Source organism: Brachionichthys hirsutus, chromosome 1, assembly GCF_040956055.1.
Source record: "Brachionichthys hirsutus isolate HB-005 chromosome 1, CSIRO-AGI_Bhir_v1, whole genome shotgun sequence".
Lineage (NCBI taxonomy): Eukaryota > Metazoa > Chordata > Actinopteri > Lophiiformes > Brachionichthyidae > Brachionichthys > Brachionichthys hirsutus.
In genome coordinates this window covers 11,393,056-11,416,489 of record NC_090897.1, presented here as the reverse complement: position 1 = coordinate 11,416,489, position 23,434 = coordinate 11,393,056, and the positions used below count along the sequence as shown (strand labels likewise).

The window sequence follows — 23,434 nt, the reverse complement described above, 5'->3', positions numbered from 1 at the left end:
CATTAAACTAAAGGCATTTTATTTTTTTAACCATCTTAAATGGGGTTTAATTTGTCCAACGTGTTTCATTCATTCTGCATTTCACTCCTTGCCTTCTCCACAGTAACCTTTGCTTAGTGTTAATGATAAATTGGGCAATAAGGGAGCTAATGACGCTGTACGATTTCCTCACATTGTAAGACACGAGTTGGAAACATCATAAGCAATAAGCCTCTTATCTGCGGCAGCAATTAGAGGCAGAGTTTTAGACTAAAAAGTGTGTCTAATGGTGGAGATATGATACATATATGCAGTTCACCTGCAAAAATGGAGAAACAAAGAGAGCAAACCGCCAACTGTCGGCCGTCTTCAAAGCACCGGATTGCTCTGAATGTCCTCATAAGTGGTCAGATAATGCATGCTGGAAAGAGACAGTCAGATAGGAGGGTGAAAGTAATGATGTGTTGTTGTGGCTGATAAGGTGTATTTATCTCCTATCTTCCCATGTCTATGCACAATAGGGCCCTTGTATGTGCGACTGTAAAACACAGGGCTGTTAGATGGAAGGACCCATTAAATGGCCATAAAACTCACGCTGGACCGGAATATGTTGAAAGGAATCTTTTGTTTCCACTGAAGAAAAAGCAAACAGGAGAGCTGGGAAAGAGACTGAGAGCCAAAACGCTGGAATTCCCCAATTTAGATGTGAGACTCTGGACCCGTGTCCTTTTATTTGCTTTGCTTCTATTGTAGTTTATAACTTGAATGGAATTTATGAGCTAAAATCCTATCTGAAATATGCAAAGGAGCAATTCAACTCAGATAATCCGTCATTAAATTAACGCAAGACAATTAATTCCATTGCAGTTAATATATTTATATATTTTAGTATGGTTTGAAGTGTTACCTTGCCTAAAAATATCCCATAGTTGAATTAACTTCCCTTGTATGTTTGAGGACTCTTGGAGGCGGCTCATTCCTAGATCTTGTAATCAGAGGATGTGTCGATTCATTTTTGACAGTTCACAATGTAAAATTTAAAGAAATTAAATTCCGAATGTTTGCATTAGAATGTCTAAAAATGTGCAGTCCTGTGTTTTATAGTTTTGTTGTGCTGTGTTTGTACATTATGTGAAACGCTTCCAACTGTGTTTTAAACCAGACAATGGTGCATTTCGATTAGTTGCCAGTTACTGAACGATGCAGGAGATTGCATGTGTAAATATGAAGGATACTTCTTAAGATTTGCTGTCTTGGTTTATCTCGGTGCACCAGAGCAGCATTCCATTACTTTAAGTCATGTGGTAAAGTTGTTGAAGCTCACTCTGGAGTTCAACGGAAGAGATAGCGCAGTGTCCTTTTCCCTACTGGAGTGGGAGTGTTCCATTTGGAAAGTTGTGTCAGTGCATTTCTGTTATCTTACATTCCTCATGTGAGATCTCATTGTGTTTAAAATGATGTTAATTCTTCACATTAAAGCAATTTGGAGTCTTCCTCAGCACCGACTCTTCCAGCTGGACTTTTATGTGCGCTGATTGTTCTTTACAAATAAATGTACTTTTGTAATATCAACTTGCATGGGGGGGGGGTCATCACAGGTTTCTGCAGTTGGCAAGAAATCAAAGCAATCCACTTGGAGCATCTGGTGAATTTTGAGATTATTCACATTTAGATTACATTGTTTTTCCAGGTAGCCAATTAAGCCAATGTCTTAGCCAATTAAGCCTTGTGACTGATTGTGGCTGAGTGCCCAGACACTTGGTTCTCCTCTGACACCAGAGGATCAAATGTGAACTGGATCAAGGCTCTATATGTAAAGGGACAACTGGGGGATTTTTTAATAATGGTAAAGCAAGCAATGATCAAAAGAAGCCATGTTGAAGTTTGTTGAATTGCATCATTAGATGTTTTATTTTGTTCGCTCATACAACAGCTGAGCGTTTTATCAGTTGAAAATAAACATGTTATTTTGTGTTTTGTTTTTGTATTAGGGAGGAATGCCGTCATTTTTCCTGCGATGGGAGTTGGGCTCCATGAGTTCCAGTTTTCAGCAGAAATGTCTTCTTGACACGGCATGATGGTAAGATAAGAAACGCTATAGACTTAATTGCTTACTTTTGCTTTGTTATGCATTTATTTATTAATAGAACAAAACAATACTCTTTTGAAATTAATTGAACTTATTCTATTCGACTTCGTATTGGATGTCAAAATCCATATTAGAGATTAATATGTCAATTTAACAGTCTGAAGCATATTATGGCTAAAACTGTTTGCTCTTGGGCTCAGCACGGGCTACTTCCTCATTTTAGTTGAAGCATTTTGTCATGATCACAGGTGTTTATGAGGGGGCACAACTGGATAACCAACTCTCTAAAAAGACATTTTGTTTACTCTACATGTCTGACATAGCATACATTGACATTGTTAATGGAAAACCATATTTTTTCACAACTGTTCTTGTGATTCCTGCAAAGTAAAGAAGCAATTTTGCAAATGGAAAATTAAACAGAGTTCATTCATTTCCACAGGCTCTGCATACTTTTTTCATCAGTACTGATTTACATGTGATGAGAGCAACCTTTAGGCTATATGTCATATGGCAAAGCTTAATATTAGTTAATAAATGACAGGAACAGTGTCCGAAGATGAGAAGTGGTAGAACAAGTCTAATAAATTACCTTTATCTCCTTAATGAGACAACATTAATTTTGGTCTCAAGGTCCGGCAGTAAGCGGACTGATTGATCATCTACCTTTAACATTGTGGGAATTAGTCTAATTACCAGCGGCATGGAGAGATGATTTTCACTTCACAGAAAGCCCATTGTGCACTCGAATCATTTATTAGCGGCGTGATCTGGACGTCGTTTCTCCAATCCCAGTGGGAAAACTGGACCTGTAGAGTGTGCCACAACAAGCCTGCAGGAAGAGCTGCTGCAGGAATGTGAGCACAGTCACACATCAGAACAGGTTCAACCAACACATCTGAAACATTATCCTACAAGCGCATCGGTGACAGGGAATCTGGGAATCTGTGTCTTTCTTGATCTGTTGTGTTGACCTGTTTTCATAACCCGTGTTATCACAATGGTAATCTCTACTCATGTTTGCTTTATTTCAGCTCCTGAACTTTCTCATCTATCAACGGCTTGAAGGGTCTTATCAGAAGGTTGAATAAATCAGAGCGGATCAGTGACCCAGTGGGAGTCAATAATGTGCTGACAAGGCCGACACACAGAGAGTGCCTGGATTAGTTTTAGGACATGGCAAGCTGTCTCGGAGCTGGTAATGATTGAAAAATATGCCTGTAATTGCTGATAAGGGCTTTAATGTTTCAGTAAACTTATGTTGGCCACTAAACTTTACTGACACATCATTTCTCGATAAACTCTGCCTTTGTAGTGCAACGTCAAGGCCCGGCGGTCTCTTTGAAGTTATTGTCACCTAGCAAAGGTGAGGCTGAATGATGCATCTTAAAAGTCCCGCAGAGGCTTAAAGGTTTGAAAAGGAGGCAATGAGTCGAAGTTGTTTTGTTCTGATTCGATGGCAGGTCTTATTGTGCAGTCAGATTATTTATAATATCATCTACAGATTGTTGCTATTGTTGTTGTTTCTGATATGGTGTAAACAGTGTAAACACTGCTGGGGTATCCATCAGTAACACAGTAAATCATAGTTGCATTATGATGTGGGAGAGCTGACAGCCCGTTCACTTCCTGCTAATTCCATTGCACCAAAATTCACCAGAGGGCCCTCGTGTTGGATTTCCCAGTGAATGGAATTGAATGGAGCTGAATGGCTAAAATAATTACCTTCACCTATTTCTAGACAAAACAACCCAAATTTCATTTTAGTTTGTGAGATTTTGCCCCCAAACCACTAGCATTCTGCTAACAAATGTCAATTGTTCAGTTAAAGATTGATCACTTAATGTGACTGGAGACCCCTCCTGAAAGTTGTCTGCTCTTCAGATGTTTTTGACATTAAATCAAATTAATATCTGAAGGATAACCAGGAGGACAATCATTTTTAACAGGTATAGTCTGAATGTAATGTGATATTGTTTATGTTTATATTTACAATTTGTAAATTGTCTTGTGGTGCATGAAAGGCTGCATAAATCTATGTATTGTGTCTATATTTATTTTCTCTACACATTCACATTCAATTGCTGGTTGGGCTAGCTTGAGAGTGCCCCCATGTCGATGTGCCAATCACCATCATATTATGCTATATGCTACCAGACAGAACAGGCTGTAGGGATTGTGTAGTTTTTGCAAGTCATAAACCTAACAAGTCTGGTAGATGTAAAGTGACAAATTATGTCAGCCTATGTGAATTACTTCAGTCAAAGCAGCATTAAATAAAATATTATCTCATTGGCCTACAAGGAAAAGTCTCTCCAATACCTCAAACTGATTTATTCTGTCGTTAGTTCCTCTATATCTTTTTATCATGAATTCCCAAAAGGACCATTTATTTATTTACCATAAATGTACTAACTTTCAAAAAAGCTAACTTTCCATGGTTTGATTATAATCTGAGCCCGTGGGAGAGAAATACTGGAAACATTATTGGTTATCTGACCTAAATAACATATAGCATTTGTGAGCATGTTACTGTTTAAAAAAACAAAACATGTTGGACCATCACACACACACATACCGTATAATTTAATTAAAAACAACGGCAGGGGAGCCCCTATAACGCTGCTCGCACGTCGCCTGATGCTGCAGAGGCGGCGCAGTGTCAGGCCCCGATTCAATTTAATCATGCGCGCCTCTGTCAGCGGGCCTGGGTGACGGATTTTCACCCATTTAAATTACTTTCAAATCGTGAAAGCAAGGAAACGAGCATTTCCAGCGGGGGGAGAAGGTGGGAGGACTGGACAGATAGCAACTCACGATTAGCCCTATATCAGCCCCAGAGACAGGCAGGCATCGGGTGAGAGACGTAGATCCACGCTGGTGAAGGAGAAAGAGAGAGAGAGCAGGGCGGATCTCCAAGAGCGCTCCAATTTTGAGGTCAACTGCGCACGCACGTGCGTCTTAGTGAATTGCATACCAAGAGTGAGAGTCTCAATATGCTCTGCTTTATTCATGTCTGCAGTTCCAAAAAACCAAGCCGGGGCCACCGCTTCGCCCAACGTGGGGCTTGAACCCACGACCCTGAGATTAGGAGTCCCATGCTCTACCGACTGAGCTAGCCGGGCGACAGGTGTTTGCAGTGACATCTTAAATTGTCCGAACAACAATTGTAAAATAATAATAAATTAAAAAAACCTGTATACTGTATTTAGGAACTGAAACAGTGGGTTTTGTGTTCTAAAAGTATATGAATCATTGATAAAAATGTAATTTTTATGTCAATAATATGTTCAAGTCTTTGATTAATAAATGGCACAAAGGATCGAGAATCAAGTGAAGATGTCTTCCAGAACCCGAGGACACTGAGGTCCTTCTTAGTTATTTGTATTATTTATTTGCATTCTGTAAGTAAGGCCTACATAGACATCATGAGGCCTTCCAGGCCTATCCCTATCAGAATTAATCATTCGGATATTCATGCTGTGGGAATCAAAATCTACACAAACTACCTTCACAACATTTCTTTTAATATCCCGTTCAATAAGGATTATGTAGATTTTATTGTTGGGCTAAAGTGTTCGACTGTAAGTGAAGAGCTCATCAAAGATGACGTCATTTACATAACTCAAAAGTGTCTTTTAAGGGTAGGGTCTTAAATTCAACAGCTTTTAGACTAATAGCATATTATTATTATTATTATTATTATTATTATTATCTCCACAATGTTTTGTCTAAAACAACAAAGTAGGTCATTTCAACTGTTTTGCAAATCGATAAGTTAGATTCAAAGTTCACTGTTAACAGACGGCAAATTAACTTATTTATAGCAGCTCCTGCCAAATCATTATACTTTTAAACTGTTTGTGTGCAAATTTTGATCATAAACTGTAATGACCTTCCAATGACCTTCGTATAACAATAAAGGAGCACGTTAATTATATTAATGTAAATACTGAAAGCCCACCGTGTTTTTTGTTACAGACCAAATAACCTTAAGACAGTTAAATGCATGCACACAATATTTGAAATTGCGTAGAGAGTGTTTGAAGCACTTTTGACTGAAAATCCAAGCGGTGTTTGTGTTCTTTGTTTATTTCAGGGCTGCTGCTGCACGCATACTATGCGGGAGTTGGCAGTAAGATAGATTCTGAAAATACAATTGCCTAATCTTCTAATGTACCTCCGCGATTTGATGCAGTTGAAGGTGTTTGCAGGCGGGACAAGGGTTGGACATTACCTCACTCTGAACGCTTTCTGGGGAAAGAAACGAGCGAGTAATTAGCTGATTAGAGGCCCGTCAGAGCCGCTCCGCGTCCAGCCAATCCCGTCGCACAGCGGCCTCGCCGGGGCGGAGGAGGACGGCCGATGGACCGGGACGCGCACTTGTGCTGTTGGTGCTGAACATCAAGGCGGACCTAACTTCTGCAAGGAAGAGAGGAAGGGATGCACATGCGCGTGTCAGTAACGAATTCGTTAACATTATTCGATAACGTGTTGATTGCTCGTTTTTAATAGAACCCAACTCGCTGATCAATCCAGTCCAGTTTGTGAAAAGTCTAGAATATATGAGTTGGTGACTTTTACAGGCTCAAGCTGTCTGCATGCGCCCTGACGCGCAGCACAGGTGCGCGCATCCACCAAAGTTTACGTTCTTAGCCGTCATGGAGAAATCCAGAAACTTCCGAATTGACGCCCTGCTCGCCGATGAGACCAACCGGGCGAACCGAGACCTGTCCCCCGGTCTAAGCTGCGACAGCCCCGCAGGCAGCCCGGTCTCCTGCCGGCGTGCTGACACCCCATCTCCGCGGGCCGCGCAAATTCAGACTGGACTAATTCCCAAACCGGGAATCCTTAATCTTCCACATCCAGGACTCTCTTCACTTCCCGGCATGTATCATCCCCCCATGTACCCATTGCCGGCTTTGCTTGGCCAACACCCCGCATTCGCATATACCGGCTTTTCACAACTAACCCACAGCTACCCAGAGCACATGAAGGCGGCTGCTTTGGCAGGCTCGCTGCCGCTGGAGCACTGGATCCGCGCTGGGATCATGATGCCCCGACTGCCAGATTACAGCTGTAAGTATATATATATATGATCACAATGATTTACAGATGTGAACGCGCCAAAACTTTAAAACGCACGGGTCACATCTAATAAGGGCATTTGAGATCTGCAGATGTTTTTATTCGGATAACATTGCAGTTTCTAGTCTGTCAATAATGAATCGGTTTAGTTATCAGTTTTACAGATAGGAAGTAATCAGGCGGCTTGGCCTTTGAAGAACTGCTGTGATGTCACAGAGTCATAGAACACATAAACTCTGTAAAGTCAATCTGACTAACGTGATGTGATTATTATTATTATTATTATTATTATTATTGCTATTAGTATTACAGCCCACGTGCAAACATTACAAATAAAACAATCATAAATATAAGCAGTTTGTAATTTGTTTCATTGATTTTCTTTTTCAGGATTGTCAAAGATTTTTTAGGGTTATTTGAATTCTGTCTGTTAATCAGCTTGTATTTCCTCTTCAGCTTCATTGTTTTTTTTAAGATGCGAAACATATTCTTTTAAGGTTCGAGGATCAGGCAGTTTTCTTAATTCAAGAGGAAAAATCCTACAGCCAGTAAAATTATATTTTACAATCACCTTTTAACTTATATTTCTCTAAGTTATGTGTTGTGTAAGAGACTGTTTTATTTATAGAGGATAATGCCCACGCTCTTTATATATTTTATGTGAATAACAGCAAAACATGCTACCATCACTACACACACATTTTATTGCTTTTCTTGTCATATTTTAATTTTGGGAAATTTATTCCTCTATAAATGCCAACTTGATGAAAATTGTCTTTGTGTGAGGAACAAACTATAAACAAGCACCTAAAACGTTCAGTAGTTCATCAATAAAATTTCCAAAGCCTTCATTGAATTTTCATTAAGTTAATGGCATGCCTGTGTGTTTATGGCCTCTGCACCCGCTTCTGCTTTGTCCCCCCCATCAACAATAAACTGGAGTAAAGCTATTATAGTTAATGATGGCCGGCGAGCGCGGGCATGTGGGTGTCTGTTCCCACCCACAAAATTACATTGAACGTCCTTGGTATCATAGAAAGAAGACAATATGACAGTTAATGGCCAATCTGATTCTTCTCTGAAGGACAGATACTTTAAGATAAATTCGAGTTGAATTGTTGAACTGAGGATTTTGATTTTGATCATCAATGTGGAGCAAGTTGTCATAAAATGTGGAGCTGAAACTTTCCACTTACATGAAGCTAAAACAGAAACTTTGCTCTTTCTCCTATAGCGGGCCCTCAGTCTGGTCTTCTGGGAAAGTGCCGGAGGCCCCGCACCGCTTTTACCAGTCAGCAGCTGCTGGAGCTGGAGAACCAGTTTAAACTCAACAAGTACCTGTCCAGACCCAAACGCTTCGAAGTAGCCACCTCACTCATGCTGACGGAAACACAGGTGAGGAACATCAGTCTGCTTCAGCAGCTAACCGGCTAATTTCTGGCCTCGAACCCATCTACATGTAAAGAGTGTTTACTGAACATATGGTGTTATTAATATTGATGATGATACCAATTATAATAATAATACAACCAATACAGGATGATGAACACAAAGTATGGACATCTTTCAGAATCATACAGGTGTGACTATAAGGTCATGAATAATATTTCAAATAGAATTGTATAAGTTAATCTACTATTTAAAAAAAGAACAACAACAACAAAAACCAAATAACTCATGACAACCATTTGAGTATCAGGGAACTGTTAAAATTATGATAAGTATATTCTCTAAAATAGCCACTTCATGTACCACTTTAAGAAGATGATTTGTTGCACTATTTGAAACGAAGAGTAGTCCTATAGACTTACACATTGTTCAACTGATCCATTGTTTGTTTCTGCTTCATTGGTGACATTTGACCATCTGTGAGTTTTAGCGTTTCAGTCATTTGATATCATTTAGATTATCACTGTTTATATTTTCATTTAATATATCGCCATTATCCTGGCAATATTGATTCATTATGATTAATATGTATAGATCATAAATAATTATGTATTTCAAGTTATTTAAAACGCTAGACTACATAATTAGTATTTTTAATTTGTCATTTTTAAAGGCAGGTTGTTTTTAACAATGAATTTCCCACACACATGCAGTTAAATATAAATAATTTTAAAGTAGAAAATTTACAGAGAACGGCTGAGATGGGATCCATCTTTAAGGATTGACATTGGGTGAAAATATCTCAAATCTAAACATGTCAGAAATATTTGAGTGATGTTTTTAAATGGTTTCCAGAAAACTGTTTTAAGAATATGTTTACTCGACTCTGTCATCGTTCAAGGTCAAGATCTGGTTCCAGAATAGGAGGATGAAGTGGAAACGCAGCCGGAAGGCAAAGGAGCAGGCCAGCGCCTCGGCCCAGTCTGAGGCGCAGCGACTACGCAGTGGAGGAAGAACAAATAAAGACAAATCTGATCAGAGCAAAGGAGCTGCAAACACAGATGACACAGAGCTTGACTTGAATGATGGGGAAGAGGAGGAGGAGGAGGAGGAGGAGGAGGAGGAGGAGATAGAGGAGGACGAAGAAGATGAAGCTCAGCGTGGTTTTGCTGTTGGGATGCCACGATCCACAGACTTTATGCAGCGCGGTACTGATCTTGCCTACAACCCCCACAGCCATTTCTCTGAAGATGAGCTGGACGGGGTACAAGTAGGGGGAGGTGACAGGAAGATTGGGGCAGGACTGTGAAAAAGCATCCAGAGACATCTAGACTTTACATTTGGGACATGAGTCTGCGCTCGCTAGAGAAGACAAATGTAAATATCTTTGTCTCGTCTGCCCCGTGAATGTTTATGTCGTCCAGTCGGGACATTTTAAAATCACTAACTATTACCTATAGTGGCCAAACATTCATGACATTATGACACAAATATACTGCATCATATATCTGTCAGTAAAACAATCTCCAAGGATTTCATTGGATGTGAAAAAGTCATAATTCCCCCCTTCAGAGTTAGTCACTTAGTCTCTTTCACACAACATATAACGACGTCCAGTAAGGGACATCGTCCAGCGCACCATGAAGACAAAAACGACAAGCTTGTTGTATCCCACTCACTTTTGCATTTTTCACGTGTGCAATGATGGTTTATTATAGGTTCTCTTTCATGTTTACACATCTCGTTCTTTTACTTACATGTAAATGAACATAATTTATTTGAATGATTGCAAAGATAATTATTACATGTATTCATCTGAAACTTGTTTGTTGGTGTAACTGTGAAATAAAATGTAAAAACATAGTAGAGGAAACATGTATAAAATGTTAACATGCCAATAAAACGGGGCACACTAACATGTTCACAGTGACAATGTTAACAATGCGGATGTCTGTGATGTAGTATTTACCATTTTAACCATATGTTTGTTGTGATATGTGAACAGGTCTAGACTGGCCACAGGTAATGTTATTTGTTGTGCACACATCTGGCCTTCAACAAATCTTTTTTGTTCTTGTTGTTCAATGGAGCTACGAGAAAAGTCAGAGAACCACCATGGAAATAAGGATTTGTTCTGATGGGAAGTGTGTGCGTGTGTGTGTGTGTGTGTGTAGCGAATTTCATGGCAAGCCATTAAACAGGATCAACTGATGTTAGTAATTATAATTATTATTTCAGTAGTTTAATGTGGGCTGTAGACAAAAATGATGATAATAAAAACAATATCATTATTTACAATAATGTAGTGATATTATATAATATTTTAATTTTAAATAATAATTGAATAACAATAAATACAATTAACTTTACTATTCAACACTTTTCATACAAGAAATGTAGCTCATAGCTCTTTATAAACATCCATCCATTTTTTATATGTTCATATGCAGTAATGAAAATAAAAAAATAAATAATAAAATTAGACAGTGAAAAAAAGTGATAAAACATTAAACAAACCTGAAACACATTGATTTATTCCGAATAAATTATAATGCCTTTCAGCTATCATTTTTTTAAAAATTCCAGAGTTTGTATCTGGCTCTCGTCAGGGCATTCTGGGATTTTGCAGTTTGAAAGAGCTGCTCTGTTTATTTCCTGCTTTGTACAATTATGTAAATTTAAAAAACAAGCAATAGAGTATTGAAGAAGTAATGAAAGATTGTACAACTACAGGGAATCTGAAAAAAAAAATACTACAGCAGTGAGTGTAAACCACATTTCGTCTTAGTCTGCAGCTTAGCAAAGCAAAGCAAAATTAATTGCCACTTCACAGTTTTAATTTACTGCAAAGGCTCTTAGATATTAATTACTGAGTGGGGTTTACTGATAGCCAAATAATTAAGTTAATGAAGAAGAAGTAAAGTAATCAAAAGCCTGATGCTGATGTCACACAGGCCCACTTTAATTTCCAAGAGCAACAGCATGATGAGTGTGTGTAACTGCAGCAGGGCGTTTTATTGGGCAGCCATGTAAGGGGTTGTGATTAAAGAGCAGATTGGAGGTCGAGCATCATGGTGTCGTAGACCCTTCCTAGACCGCAGTCACGTGTTTTTCATGTGCTCAAATGCATTCTAATATTGCGTAACATCAGGGCAGTAGCATGATTATAAGTGGAGCCAGGTTTTGCTGTTGTTGTTGTTGTTGTTGTTGCCGTTGTCGTAGTCCGTGGCATTCTTTTGATTGCAATGTCTCAGCCTTAAGGAATTTCTTTCCATTCGTCGTAAATATCTACCAATGACAATAGGATTACATCTTGGTGGTCGGAGTTGAAAGGTCAAGGTCAATATTGACCTCCATTTTATCAGGATCTAATGAACACAACACCCCGACAATGGGGAATGAGGTAATTTCATCCACTCAGTCTCAACGCTGAACAGATTAGTATTAGAATTTTAAAAAAAATCATATTTAGCATATGAACGGAAAATTTTTAAAGCCAACTATATATAAAATTGTCACAAATATCTAACGGGATATATTTCAAAGTGATGACATTTTATATCCAAAAGGTCAAAGGTCAGATTCCCTGCAGTATCGTAATGCTCTGCAGAAACAAGACATCTTGCATATTTTGATTGCAATGTGTGCCCTGTAAGATACATTGACACAAGAGGATGACCTAAAGAGAGGACTGAATGTTGTCAGATGAGACACTGGTCCAATACATCTCTACAGTTTATGCTGTCACGCAACATATCATATATGGGTTTAGCACATATTTCTGGGTGTGCTAAAAAGGTTTTCAGTGGCAAATGCAACTGATTCCATTGGCTCTTTTTCATCCATGGGAAAATGAGAATCCTCACAATAGGAATCTCTCAGGATTAATTGTTTGTAATTAAAGTGCTAATCGCATGCAGTCATTTACTTACCGGTTGCAGGTTGAACTTAAAGGGCTTCAGAGGAGTTTGGGTTGAACTTTTTACACTTGATTTAAGACGGGAGAATGGAATAAATTATAGGCCTCCAGAATAAACCGCTATCAAACTGCAGCTTTTAATTTGGCTGATGAAAAATCCTGCAAATCAATAGGAGCTCATTTAGTTGTATAACTTGTCAGCTCTATGACAAATGCTGTTTGGCCTGCTTTATGACACAGGGCCCCGACACAGAACAAAAATCACAGCGAACTGATGGAGCAATAGATGGAGGTCATTCTGTTTCTCTTCTAATTTAATCTGAATGCACCAGTCATGCTGATTAAAATTTTGTTGCATAAATTTCAGTTACAGCTTATAGTACTGTCACTTATCCCAACTGTCTGCCACTAAAGTGCTGACAGCCTTCTTGAATTTGCCTTTTTTTATTTTTTATTTTTATCAATAACACATAGAGAGCCTGAGTCTCTCAATAAAAATGTTTCACTGTCCATCGAATAACTCAAGTCTGCCCTGAGATGCTGTCCCGGAAACTTCAATTTTCTTAGTTAGACAAATAAATTGGCGTCTTTTTGCTGTGTTGGATTGTAAATCAGAGACCTCTTCAAATATTTACACCCAGCAGTTTAATCAATCAGCAAAATGTTGCTCTTATTACCTAAAAATCAACAGATTGTGCAGTGTTTTAACGTAATCACAGGCACTGGTACAGGTTTCTCCCAGCCCCGTCCTGTCACTTAACTAATGGGTGAGTCAGAGTGAGTGACAGGGCCCAATAAATTCACATCTGCCTGACTTAAAACACTGTTCCAAAGCATAAAAAAGGCACTGTTTTTGCCAGTAAAGTTTATTGAAAAGGCGTGGCTGAGGGAGGATTGGATTCATGAGCATCATTTATTGTTGGAGGAAATGCGTGTTACAGGTGTTTGGCAAATTACAGTGAGTATTGCGATGTGCGTGGCCCTTCTTCGTGCTGTTTTAACCTTCAGTTCTGCTGAGTTGGAGAGTCAAAGAACAGGATGATAAACATTAATGCAGATGTCAGCTAAATCAAACTAAGGAATAAGGAATGCACAAAAAACATAGATGTATCGTAAAAAAAATGGACGTTCATAATCAAAACACCAGTATCACATTTCAATAAACATTACCCCTTTGCGTTGTACGTATGGTGATTAGGTGAAAGCCGACCCTCTCCCCTCATGTAGGAGACAATACGGTGCATCCGGACCAGAACCTTCCGCCACAAGAACAGCTTCTTCCCTTTTGCCATAAGACTCATGAACACTTAATAAATCTGTATCGGACTCATGGACACTTTATAACCAGTTCCTGCCATTTGCACTGCTCTATTTTCACTGCATGATTGTGTTTGTTTTTGCTGCTGATTTACACCTGTGGCTCTGCTGCTGTTTTTGTGGTGGATGTTTGTATTATAATATAATTGTTGTCTTGGCTATGTGTTGAGTAGTTCTGTTCTGTTGTAAAGGAAATGATATATTTTGAATTTTTGAATATTATTAAATGTTTGTTTTAATATTTTAACATTAGGTATATTATAATTGCATTTGGAAATTGTGATATATTGTAGATTATGTGAATGCCTGTTTTGTATTTTCTGTTGTTGTTATTCTTTGTGGACCTCAGGAAGACTAATTGGATACTACGGTACCAACTAATGGAGATCCTTAATGAACTAAACTAAACTAAACTAAACTATTCCTATCGTTTTCTTTTAACTTGGTCTATTTTTATTGCATTGCAAAGCGTAGTGCTGTAGTTTTGCATTTTATTATTGTCAATATTTTATGTTTCATGTTGCACGATTGCACAGAGACAAATTCCTAGTTTGTGAATCCTTTCACTGACAATTTGTCTGTGTGTGTCTGAAAACAATTGCTGCAAATGTAGACTAGTTAAAATATAGCAGCACATGTGCATCAATGATCAGTTGCCCTCATGTTGTCAGTAGAGTTCACTGTGTTAGTATAGTTCACTGTGTTAATTCCAAATGTGCATTTTGTTTCTTTGTACCCCTGACATTTGCAATGACAACAAACTGGAGTCTAAATCTAAGTCTAACTGTAAATGTTTGGTGTTATGTGGTCTTAAATCAGATTTGCGTTGCATCCCCGCTGTGTGAATCTTCAGTGTGGCGTTTTTGTGACTTTAGTACATGTTCACATCACATTTGAATCATTGTATGATATGTTGGATCGAAGTAACCACAGTTGGGAGTAATGAGGCTACAAATTTACGTGAGCTGTGCACTGACTGCCCTTATATTTCCTTCTTCTAAAAAGCAGATAGACAGTCAACACACTGCTGTTACCACAAACAAATTAAAAAATGAATGCTGGCAACTCTGCCTTATTTGTTTTGACAATGGCGTGACTACCAGCATGCAGTTATAATGCTTGTTGTGAATGTTGGGTCACGGAAGAGATCTTTTTCGCAGTCTTATCAGATGTAAGTCACATACAAAGATGAATCTGAAAAGCGATGGAAATAGACCACATTTGCAAGAAAAAAGGTCGATCAGGAGGCTTCATCATTACAGTAATCATGGCTGAGCCCTATAGGACACAATCCGGGGAGCAGAAACGTCCACACATCACAAAGGCTCACGTTTGCCCTCTTGTGGCAAAATATAAGAAGACATTTTGCCTGACTTCCCCCAGGTTTTAACAGGTTGTTCACAAAAACTATAGGATATATTGGCTGTTTGTGCAAATCGTCCTTTAACAAGCAGAATGTTTCCTAAAAAAGGATTTCTTCTTCTTCCTCTTGTTATTGCTTTAACAAATATTTATTCCCAAATAAATACTTTTCTCTCTTATTAAAATACAAAACGTTCCTGTAAAGTCGTCAGCAATGGATTATCTAAAGACGAATTACATACATAGAAATAATAGAAATATTGAATGTTGTGTATAATTTATTATAGATTTTAACACGCTGTAAATTAGATTGAAATATTTCTACTTTTCATCCAGGATATTCATTTCTTTAACTTTGCGGACGGATATGCGCATTTTGCGCGCCGTCAGAGCGGGGTGTGCTTGCGTGTCGGGGGCGGTCCGGCGGGGGCGGTCCGGCGGGGCGGGGACTTTGTTAATTTGAAGCGCATGAGGAACTCAAAGTTGTCAGGCAGCCTCCCTTCTCAAACCCACGCTGCAGTGCCTGCTCGTTCAAGCGTGGACGCAGCGAGTCGGAACCCGGTGGACATCCACGCAGATTGTGAACATGGCTGCCCCAGAGCTCGGTGAGGGGTTTCCCGTAATTAGATTGAATTAAGTCGCCGCCGATACTATAAAGTTTGGCTCTGCTATAATGCTAGCTCAGGCTAACGTTAGCAGACGCGTCCCGGAGGTATCCAGCTGCGGCGCGACTTCATTTCTCTTTTGTTTCCTCGTAACAATGAATGAGTAAATCTAGCTCTGCTCTTCATCCTCTTCCTCGCAGCGCTTCTGAGTGTTTCAGATAAAACTGGACTGGTGGACTTCGCCAGAAGGCTGGTTGATGTCGGGCTGTCTCTGGTCGCCTCGGGCGGCACTGCCAGAGCGCTGCGCGCCGCCGGGCTGGCCGTCGGGTGAGCAGCGTCCCTGCTGTGGTTCAAAGGAAACTTGGTGAAGCTCTCGATCTAACAAATGTCTCCGTCAGGGACGTGTCTGGCCTGACCGGACACCCAGAGATGCTTGGAGGCAGAGTGAAGACGCTGCATCCTGCTGTCCACGGAGGCATCCTGGCCAGGAGGAGCCCCGCTGACCGAGCAGACATGGAGAAGTTCGGCTACAGCCTGATCAGGTGAGACCAACGGTGACAAATGGAAGACTGCCTGCTCCCATAGCTCCCAGTATAGGCCTGCCTTGTGCCAGTAGGAGAGCGGTGTCTGTTAAATGCTAGTTCACGGGACTTTTCTTGCTCATCCTGCTCTTGTTACTTCCTTTAGTTTCAGACTAGAGGAGCGTGAAGCGATCGGATTCCACCGTGGTGGTGTCGTAGATGGGATGAGCCCCACACGTTTGACAGCTCTGAGACGAGAGAGTATTTATTTGTGTTTCCTTTACTGGGGTGTGTGCGTGTGATACAGATGTTGAGATAAAAACAACAAGTATTGGAAGTTTAATGGCATTGAAATATGCTCTGATAAATAATAATAATAATAAAAAGTTAACTATTTAAGTCAGTTATTGTAGGAAGCCAAACATTTTCTGTTCAGAGTTACAAATGTGAATATTTACAACTTTCTATTTTTGCAGGTTCACGAATCTATAAATTGTCTCTGTGATTTTGGTCTGTTGGCTCATTGAAGAAGCGACGGAACACCTCATGTGACGTTTATTCGCCCAGCTTTTTGACTATAGAAATTGTTTTAAAATGTAGAGGGGAGAAAAACGGATCCAAAGATGAATAGTAAAAGTGTGCTGCCTCTACTTTGTGGGTTTGGGATTATTTCACATGGAAAGCTGAATGTGACTCATTCTAGTGCCCTTGCTTTGGCACGGCAGGTCGATCGAGAAGAATTCACTGCTAGAGCAGTAGAAAGGATAGAATTCAAACGTGCATTAATTTTAGCGAATAAATTTGGAGGCGCTCGCGTGTTCTGTGCTGTCGTCACGTCTCAAACGATGCCGTGTGTTTCCATCTTTGCTTTGTATGTATCACTCGTATTTAATTCTGATCACTTTGATCTTCTGCTGAGGCAGTTATCATGAACAGTCTGGAAGCTTGAACTGCAACTTCAGATTAGCTGCCTTGTGTACCCCTATGCACTTTCTTTTAAATCACGGTGGATATTTGTTTTAACAAGGTAGATATTATTACTTAATATCCATGATCAACTAACAGCTGACCTGCTCCTGAAGCTTCAAGTATCGACATGCGCCCTGAGGAGGCACGAGTAGTTAATTTAAAATGGCTGTTATGCTGGTCTCGTGACTCCCTTTTTAAAATTAGTAGAGTAGAAGAATGCGATTAGATCAGTCGTGCCGCAGAGTGACAACCACACATGTGATGAACAGATCTGATTCCAGACTATTGTGGTCTTTGTATTTCCTCAAATGGGTGTGCGCATGTGATTTTTAAGATGTTGCTGGATCATCTGATTATGATGTATGGAGCAAATCTTTACCGGTAATCAAATCAACTGTTGGTTTGAAGCATTGGCAGACTTCACATGTAACATCACTGTGTGCACAATGACACGCATGTTCCATCTGATCGTCTTAAATGATGCTCTATTCTCAAACGCTGAACATTTTTACATTCTTGCTTGGTTTCCGGTCTCTCTGTTCTTCGTGAAGCGTTGGACGTTCATTTTTGGCGTGCTCTTTTAAAGGGTGTTGGTGTGCAACCTCTACCCGTTTGTGAAGACGGTCTCTGACCCCGGCGTTACGGTGGAAGACGCTGTGGAACAGATTGATATTGGTGAGTTGTCCAGATACGATTTTGCACATAGGCAATTTGAAAATATTGAGCTCAATTGATTAACTGTAAAATAATACTGCATTGCATGTAATTTTTCTGCACTAATATCATGCTGCGATTATTTGCTCGTGCTTTTCCTCATTTATTTCTCAAGGTGGTGTAACTTTGTTGCGATCAGCGGCGAAGAATCATACTCGGGTCACCGTAGTCTGTGACCCTGCTGATTATTCCACGGTTGCCGTGGAAATGGAACGTGCAGAGGACAAAGATACAACCATCGAAATGCGCCGGACTCTTGCCCTCAAAGTAAAATCACCTTCACCCGTATTTAGAGTGACCCCTAATTCCTACTGGAAACCATTTTACTATTTAAAGCACTTGACATTTTCCACATTCCTGTACAAACGCGGCAAACGTTCCTCTTCCCATGTAAACTTGCGGCATCTGAAAATAGAAAACGTATATGACTTGGTTTCCTGGTTCTCTGATCAATTTATTTTTCAATCAATTTTAAGCGAAGTCCAGTGGAAGCTTTTTATCACAAATGTTGACCCAGATATTGAGATTGCCTTTTAAAACCTTATAGCGTGAACTTTTCTCGTTTTGCCAGACAGGGATGAATTGATTGATCTAAGGTCAGAGAGTTTGTTTTAGGTGATTTAAAAAAATGATTATTTAATCTTATATAATCCAGTGATGTTGTTTGAGGTTTACAAATCTTTGGTACATACCTGCGCGCCCCCCCCCCCCCTCATTGGGGTATGCTTTATGTCCTTTGCTCTTCAGGCCTTCACCCTCACTGCGCAGTATGATGATGCCATATCAGACTACTTTCGTGGGCAGTACAGCCGTGGTGTTTCCCAACTGCCTCTCCGTTATGGAATGAACCCTCACCAAGCACCTGCCCAGATCTACACTATGAGATCAGACCTTCCCCTCAGAGGTAGATGGGCATCACATAACCGCAAGAGGTCCACACACGCACACGCACACACACGCACACACACACACACACACACACACCAAACACGGTTATTTCATTGTAAAAAAACAACGTAAAAATGGATCACAGTGGGTTGGGCCTTGGGCTGGGAAGCGGAGAGTCCACCGGTTCAAGTCCCAGACCAGACGAAATGAGGAGCGTGTGCTGGTGGCTGGAGAGAGTCCAGTTTTACCCTCAGAGCACTGCCGAAGTGCCCTTGAGAAAGCCCCCCCCCCCATTGCTCCGGGTGCGCCGATCATGGCGCCACCTTCCACCCTATGGACTCTCCGCATACTCTGGGGCCTCTATGCATATATGCATGATGTGTGTGTGTGTGTGTGTGTGTGTGTGTGTGTGTGTGTGTGTGTGTGTGTGTGTGTGTGTGTGTATGTGGTTGTATCAAGGGGCCCTTGTACTAGGGTGTAAACGAAATTTTGTTGTGTGTTTGTAGTGTAAAAAGTGTTCAACTTATAATGACAATAAAAGTGAATCTTAATCTAAGGAGAGAATGGCCTATAAACTGCATTTGTTGCATACTACCACATTTCATTTCACTGGAAGAAGTTTCAGCAAGTAAAATATATTGTTTGTTCAGCTAAGGTTATTTGGAAAATAAGTAGTTTGAGTATTTTAACTAGTTCTTGTGCGGCTGGCAGCCCACCGCGCCGATTTGCTGGTCACCTCTATGGTGCAAGAAAACCATGTTAAAGGAGCATTCTTGCATCATTTCATTTCCTGATTGCTTATTTCCCCGTTGCGTCCCCCACACAGTAGTCAACGGTTCCCCCGGATTCATCAACCTCTGTGATGCCCTGAACGGCTGGCAGCTGGTCAGAGAGTTGAAGAGCGCCCTCGGCATGGCTGCGGCCACCTCTTTCAAACATGTCAGCCCCGCTGGTGAGACGCGTGCTGATAAGCACAGTGGAAATGTGTCTGGAATGTAGTGGCTTTTACGTGTAAATGGGTGTTTGTCTCGAAGGAGCTGCAGTGGGAGTTCCTCTGACTGCAGAGGAAGCCCAGGTGTGCATGGTGCCCGACATACTGAAGGACCTCACTCCACTGGCCACAGCCTATGCCAGGGCGAGGGGTCAGAAACACTCCCTTACGTTTTATTTGAATCATTTTTTTTATATATATATACTGTCTTATTACTACAGGCAGTGCTGTGCATTCTGTAAACTGGTTTTAATCCAGGTTCAGACCGGATGTCTTCCTTTGGAGACTTCATTGCTGTGTCGGATGTGTGTGACGTTCCCACAGCTAAGATTATATCCAAAGAGGTAAAATCATGCTTCAAAGCAAACGACGCACATCTTCCCCCATACAACATTGTTTTGCATAACTGGTTTGATTACTTTTAGGTGTCAGATGGCATCATTGCGCCCGGCTATGAAGAGGAGGCCCTCAAGATCCTTCGTAAAAAGAAGAATGGCAACTACTGTGTGCTTCAGGTGAGGCGTTGTCAACTCATTTTTAAAATGGCTATATTATCCGTTTGTTTGAGTGCTACATTTATTATTTGTTTTAGATGGATCCAGACTATGAGCCCGATGAACCTGAAGTCAGAGTGTTGTTTGGCCTGTATCTCAAACAAAAGAGGAATGGAGCAATGGTTGATAAGGAATTCTTCAGCAACATTGTTTCTGGGGGTTCTGTGAGTGTTTGCTTGCACACTGTTTTGGGATGATCTGTTTAAAAATAAAAAATAACTTTTTCATTACTGACACTTTCGTGTCTGATGTACTCAGTCTTTGATTGTTTCTGTGTTTTCAAGCTTTCTGAGGAAGCCGAGCGAGACCTCACTGTGGCCACCATTGCTGTCAAGTACACTCAGTCTAACTCCGTGTGCTACGCTAAAGATGGACAGGTGGGTGCAGGGAGCTGAATGATGGGCACAGGAACGCATCATTCATGCGTCAGCTTCTTGTTTAATTGACTTTATTTTATATATTTTTTTCATTGGTGTTCTTGGTGCAATATCCTGACAGTTGAGCTTGAACTTTATTTCCATTAATTCCATGTTGTCAACTGGGCTGACATTTTTGAATTTCATTTCTTGTGAAATCAATTTAACAGAGAAGGGCAAAGGTGATCTGAGTGAGCCACAATTTCCCCGTCTGTGTTTTACAGGTCATTGGCATAGGTGCGGGTCAGCAGTCTCGTATTCACTGCACTCGGCTGGCAGGGGACAAAGCTGATAACTGGTGGCTGAGACACCACCCTCGTGTCCTCGGCATGAAGTTTCGCAGTGGTGTGAAGCGAGCTGAGATGGCCAACGCGATCGACCAGTATGTGAGCGGTACCATTGGCGAGGTAATGAGATGGCCATGGGGGGAAAGTAGAAGCGTTCTGAATATTTGCTTTCTTTACAGGCATATATTCCATTACACAGATGTGTGTAGTCTCGTACAATGTTGGAAATGTCTGGACACATGACAGGTTATCTGACAGAGCAGGAACAAAAGACATGGTCGCGGAACAGAAAGTAAATGATCATGTTGGATCATGTTCTTCGTCTGGAAGAATATTTTTGTGCTCCTCTTCTATGCAACAACACACTTTAGAAATCAGTTTCGTTAACACTTGAAACACATTTCGTACTTAAACCATGCACAAATAATGAATATACAGTCTTCATGTGTCTGAGCAAACGCACAAACTCCCCGAGCGGACCCTTTGACAACTGTGAGCAGCATCATAATAATACATTTTATTTTAAATGCCCTTTGTTTGAAAGCAAATCCCAAAGTGCACAATAGTATAAAAAAACAAAACATAAAATCAACAAGCAAAGAATGTGTGTACTGTCAAGGGAGGGTCTTGGAACTCCTTATCTGCAGAATGGTTTATAACCTAATTTTGTTCCTGTCTGCTATTGAATGTATGTAAACTAAATCTACTAAAATATGTATATTTTCTTGACAGGGTGCAGACTTGGAATCATGGAAATCAATGTTTGAAGAGGTGCCCGAGTTTCTGTCCGAGGCTGAAAAGAAGAACTGGATAAGCTCCATGCGGGCTGTGGCTGTCAGCTCCGATGCCTTCTTCCCCTTCAAAGATAACATAGATCGTGCCAAACGGGTAAATATATAACACACTTTGTACAGAAAGCTTTCAAGCGGTAAAGTTCTACTTGAACTTGTTTGAAATAATTGTATGGGAATGGCCCATAGAGAGACAGAAATGTCACCGCTGCTTTGGAATTTCTATAAACTTTTAAACCATCTTCACTAATGTTTCCCTGTGTGTGTGTGTGTGTGTTACTGCAGAGTGGCGTTGAGTACATCGCAGCTCCTGCTGGCTCTGCTGCTGACGCCATTGTGATTAATGCCTGCAATGAGCAGGGCATTACTCTGGTGCACACCAACCGCCGACTCTTCCACCACTGAGCACCTGAACGCTTCCAATCACTCGTGAAACTCCACTCAAGCTTTAGTACAGGGGCCGGCATTGTGGATGCTCAAATGTGTTTCTTTTCAAGTCATATTAACCAAGCTGAGTTTTTGTAACACAATAACTTCTTTCCTGACTTGTGGTTCTAACAATAGAAATACAATCGTGACTAATTTCAGTGGTGAAATAAAATAATGAACAATTCATTGTTTCCCTGTTGTCTTTATAACCTAGTGTGTAGCTTTGCACTCATTCCACTTCTGTTGTTGTGAGGTTTTGTTAATGGAGTTGTTATATCGGCCCAGAATAAAGTCCAGAATGTCAAACTACTTCATTCTCATGAAATATAAATATCACTGTGAAGGTGATAGTTTGATATCAGCACGCTGGCATTGGCAAAAAGTGTGTGCCTACAACTGGAAGAAGAATGCCGCTCCTGCAAACATTGTCTAAGATAAAAGTATTTTTAACACTAGAACTACCAAGGCAGTCATTTTGACTGCTTTCAAAATTTGCAATGTCATAACTGCATTTTATAATATTCTTGACCTGGCTGCCACACATGCTTCGATCCCGTTCAAGATTATGTCATGGAGGAACTTCATAATGCAAGTGGCAAATTAGCTTCACTATCATTGTTAAGGTCAAGTGACGACACGAACCTGTTTCAAATGTTTATAATAGTTAATAATTATCATTGTTAAGGTCAAATGATGACACCAACCCGTTCTGAAAGCAGGATACATTTGTTATGTTTTTCACAGAGATAATTGTAGTTTGAGTTGCCGTGCGTCATTGCAGAGACGTTATGTCGTGCCAATTAAATAAATAAAAAATCAATCATTATAGTTTTCATTTAGTATCCTGATGGGTTTTTTTACCTATTCCACCTATTTTTTCTTATATTGTGATAACAATCCAAATCATATACAAATAATGTCCGAGCAGTCTAAACAAAACTGCTGGAATGATTGTCTTGTTTTTGATAATTTACTTTAAACTGCATAAGGAAGCAGATTTATATAATTTTGTTTGTGTATGTGCTTTCTCCTTTAGGCTTGTTTTGAGAGCAGACTAGAGAGACTGCAAAGAGGGCAGAGCTCGACGGGAATAGAGACAAATCTATTGCTAAACTCGGTTCTGTAT

At 40.2% G+C, this 23,434-nt stretch overlaps 2 protein-coding genes and 1 non-coding gene across 3 annotated transcripts; 2 read left to right on the top strand and 1 right to left on the bottom strand.

The window, feature by feature from the left end:
• Positions 1 to 5,120: 5,120 nt before the first annotated feature.
• Positions 5,121 to 5,193, bottom strand: trnar-ccu (transfer RNA arginine (anticodon CCU)). The gene has a single exon. It is a non-coding gene; the product is annotated as a tRNA-Arg (tRNA).
• A 1,536-nt stretch (positions 5,194 to 6,729) lies between these two features.
• On the top strand, positions 6,730 to 9,854 carry mnx2b (motor neuron and pancreas homeobox 2b). The gene is made up of 3 exons (XM_068741838.1): positions 6,730 to 7,147; positions 8,391 to 8,551; positions 9,447 to 9,854. Exons 1-3 carry the CDS (start codon positions 6,730 to 6,732, stop codon positions 9,852 to 9,854), a joined length of 987 nt encoding a protein of 328 aa, XP_068597939.1.
• A 5,875-nt stretch (positions 9,855 to 15,729) lies between these two features.
• atic (5-aminoimidazole-4-carboxamide ribonucleotide formyltransferase/IMP cyclohydrolase) lies at positions 15,730 to 22,482 on the top strand. Its single transcript, XM_068741861.1, has 15 exons — positions 15,730 to 15,748; positions 15,949 to 16,075; positions 16,147 to 16,290; positions 17,825 to 17,913; positions 18,068 to 18,219; positions 18,700 to 18,856; positions 19,667 to 19,792; positions 19,875 to 19,982; positions 20,090 to 20,175; positions 20,257 to 20,346; positions 20,424 to 20,549; positions 20,670 to 20,762; positions 21,026 to 21,208; positions 21,821 to 21,976; positions 22,165 to 22,482. The coding sequence occupies exons 1-15, from the start codon at positions 15,730 to 15,732 to the stop codon at positions 22,282 to 22,284; spliced, it is 1,776 nt and encodes a 591-aa protein (XP_068597962.1). The 3' UTR covers positions 22,285 to 22,482.
• The last annotated feature ends 952 nt before the right edge of the window (positions 22,483 to 23,434 follow it).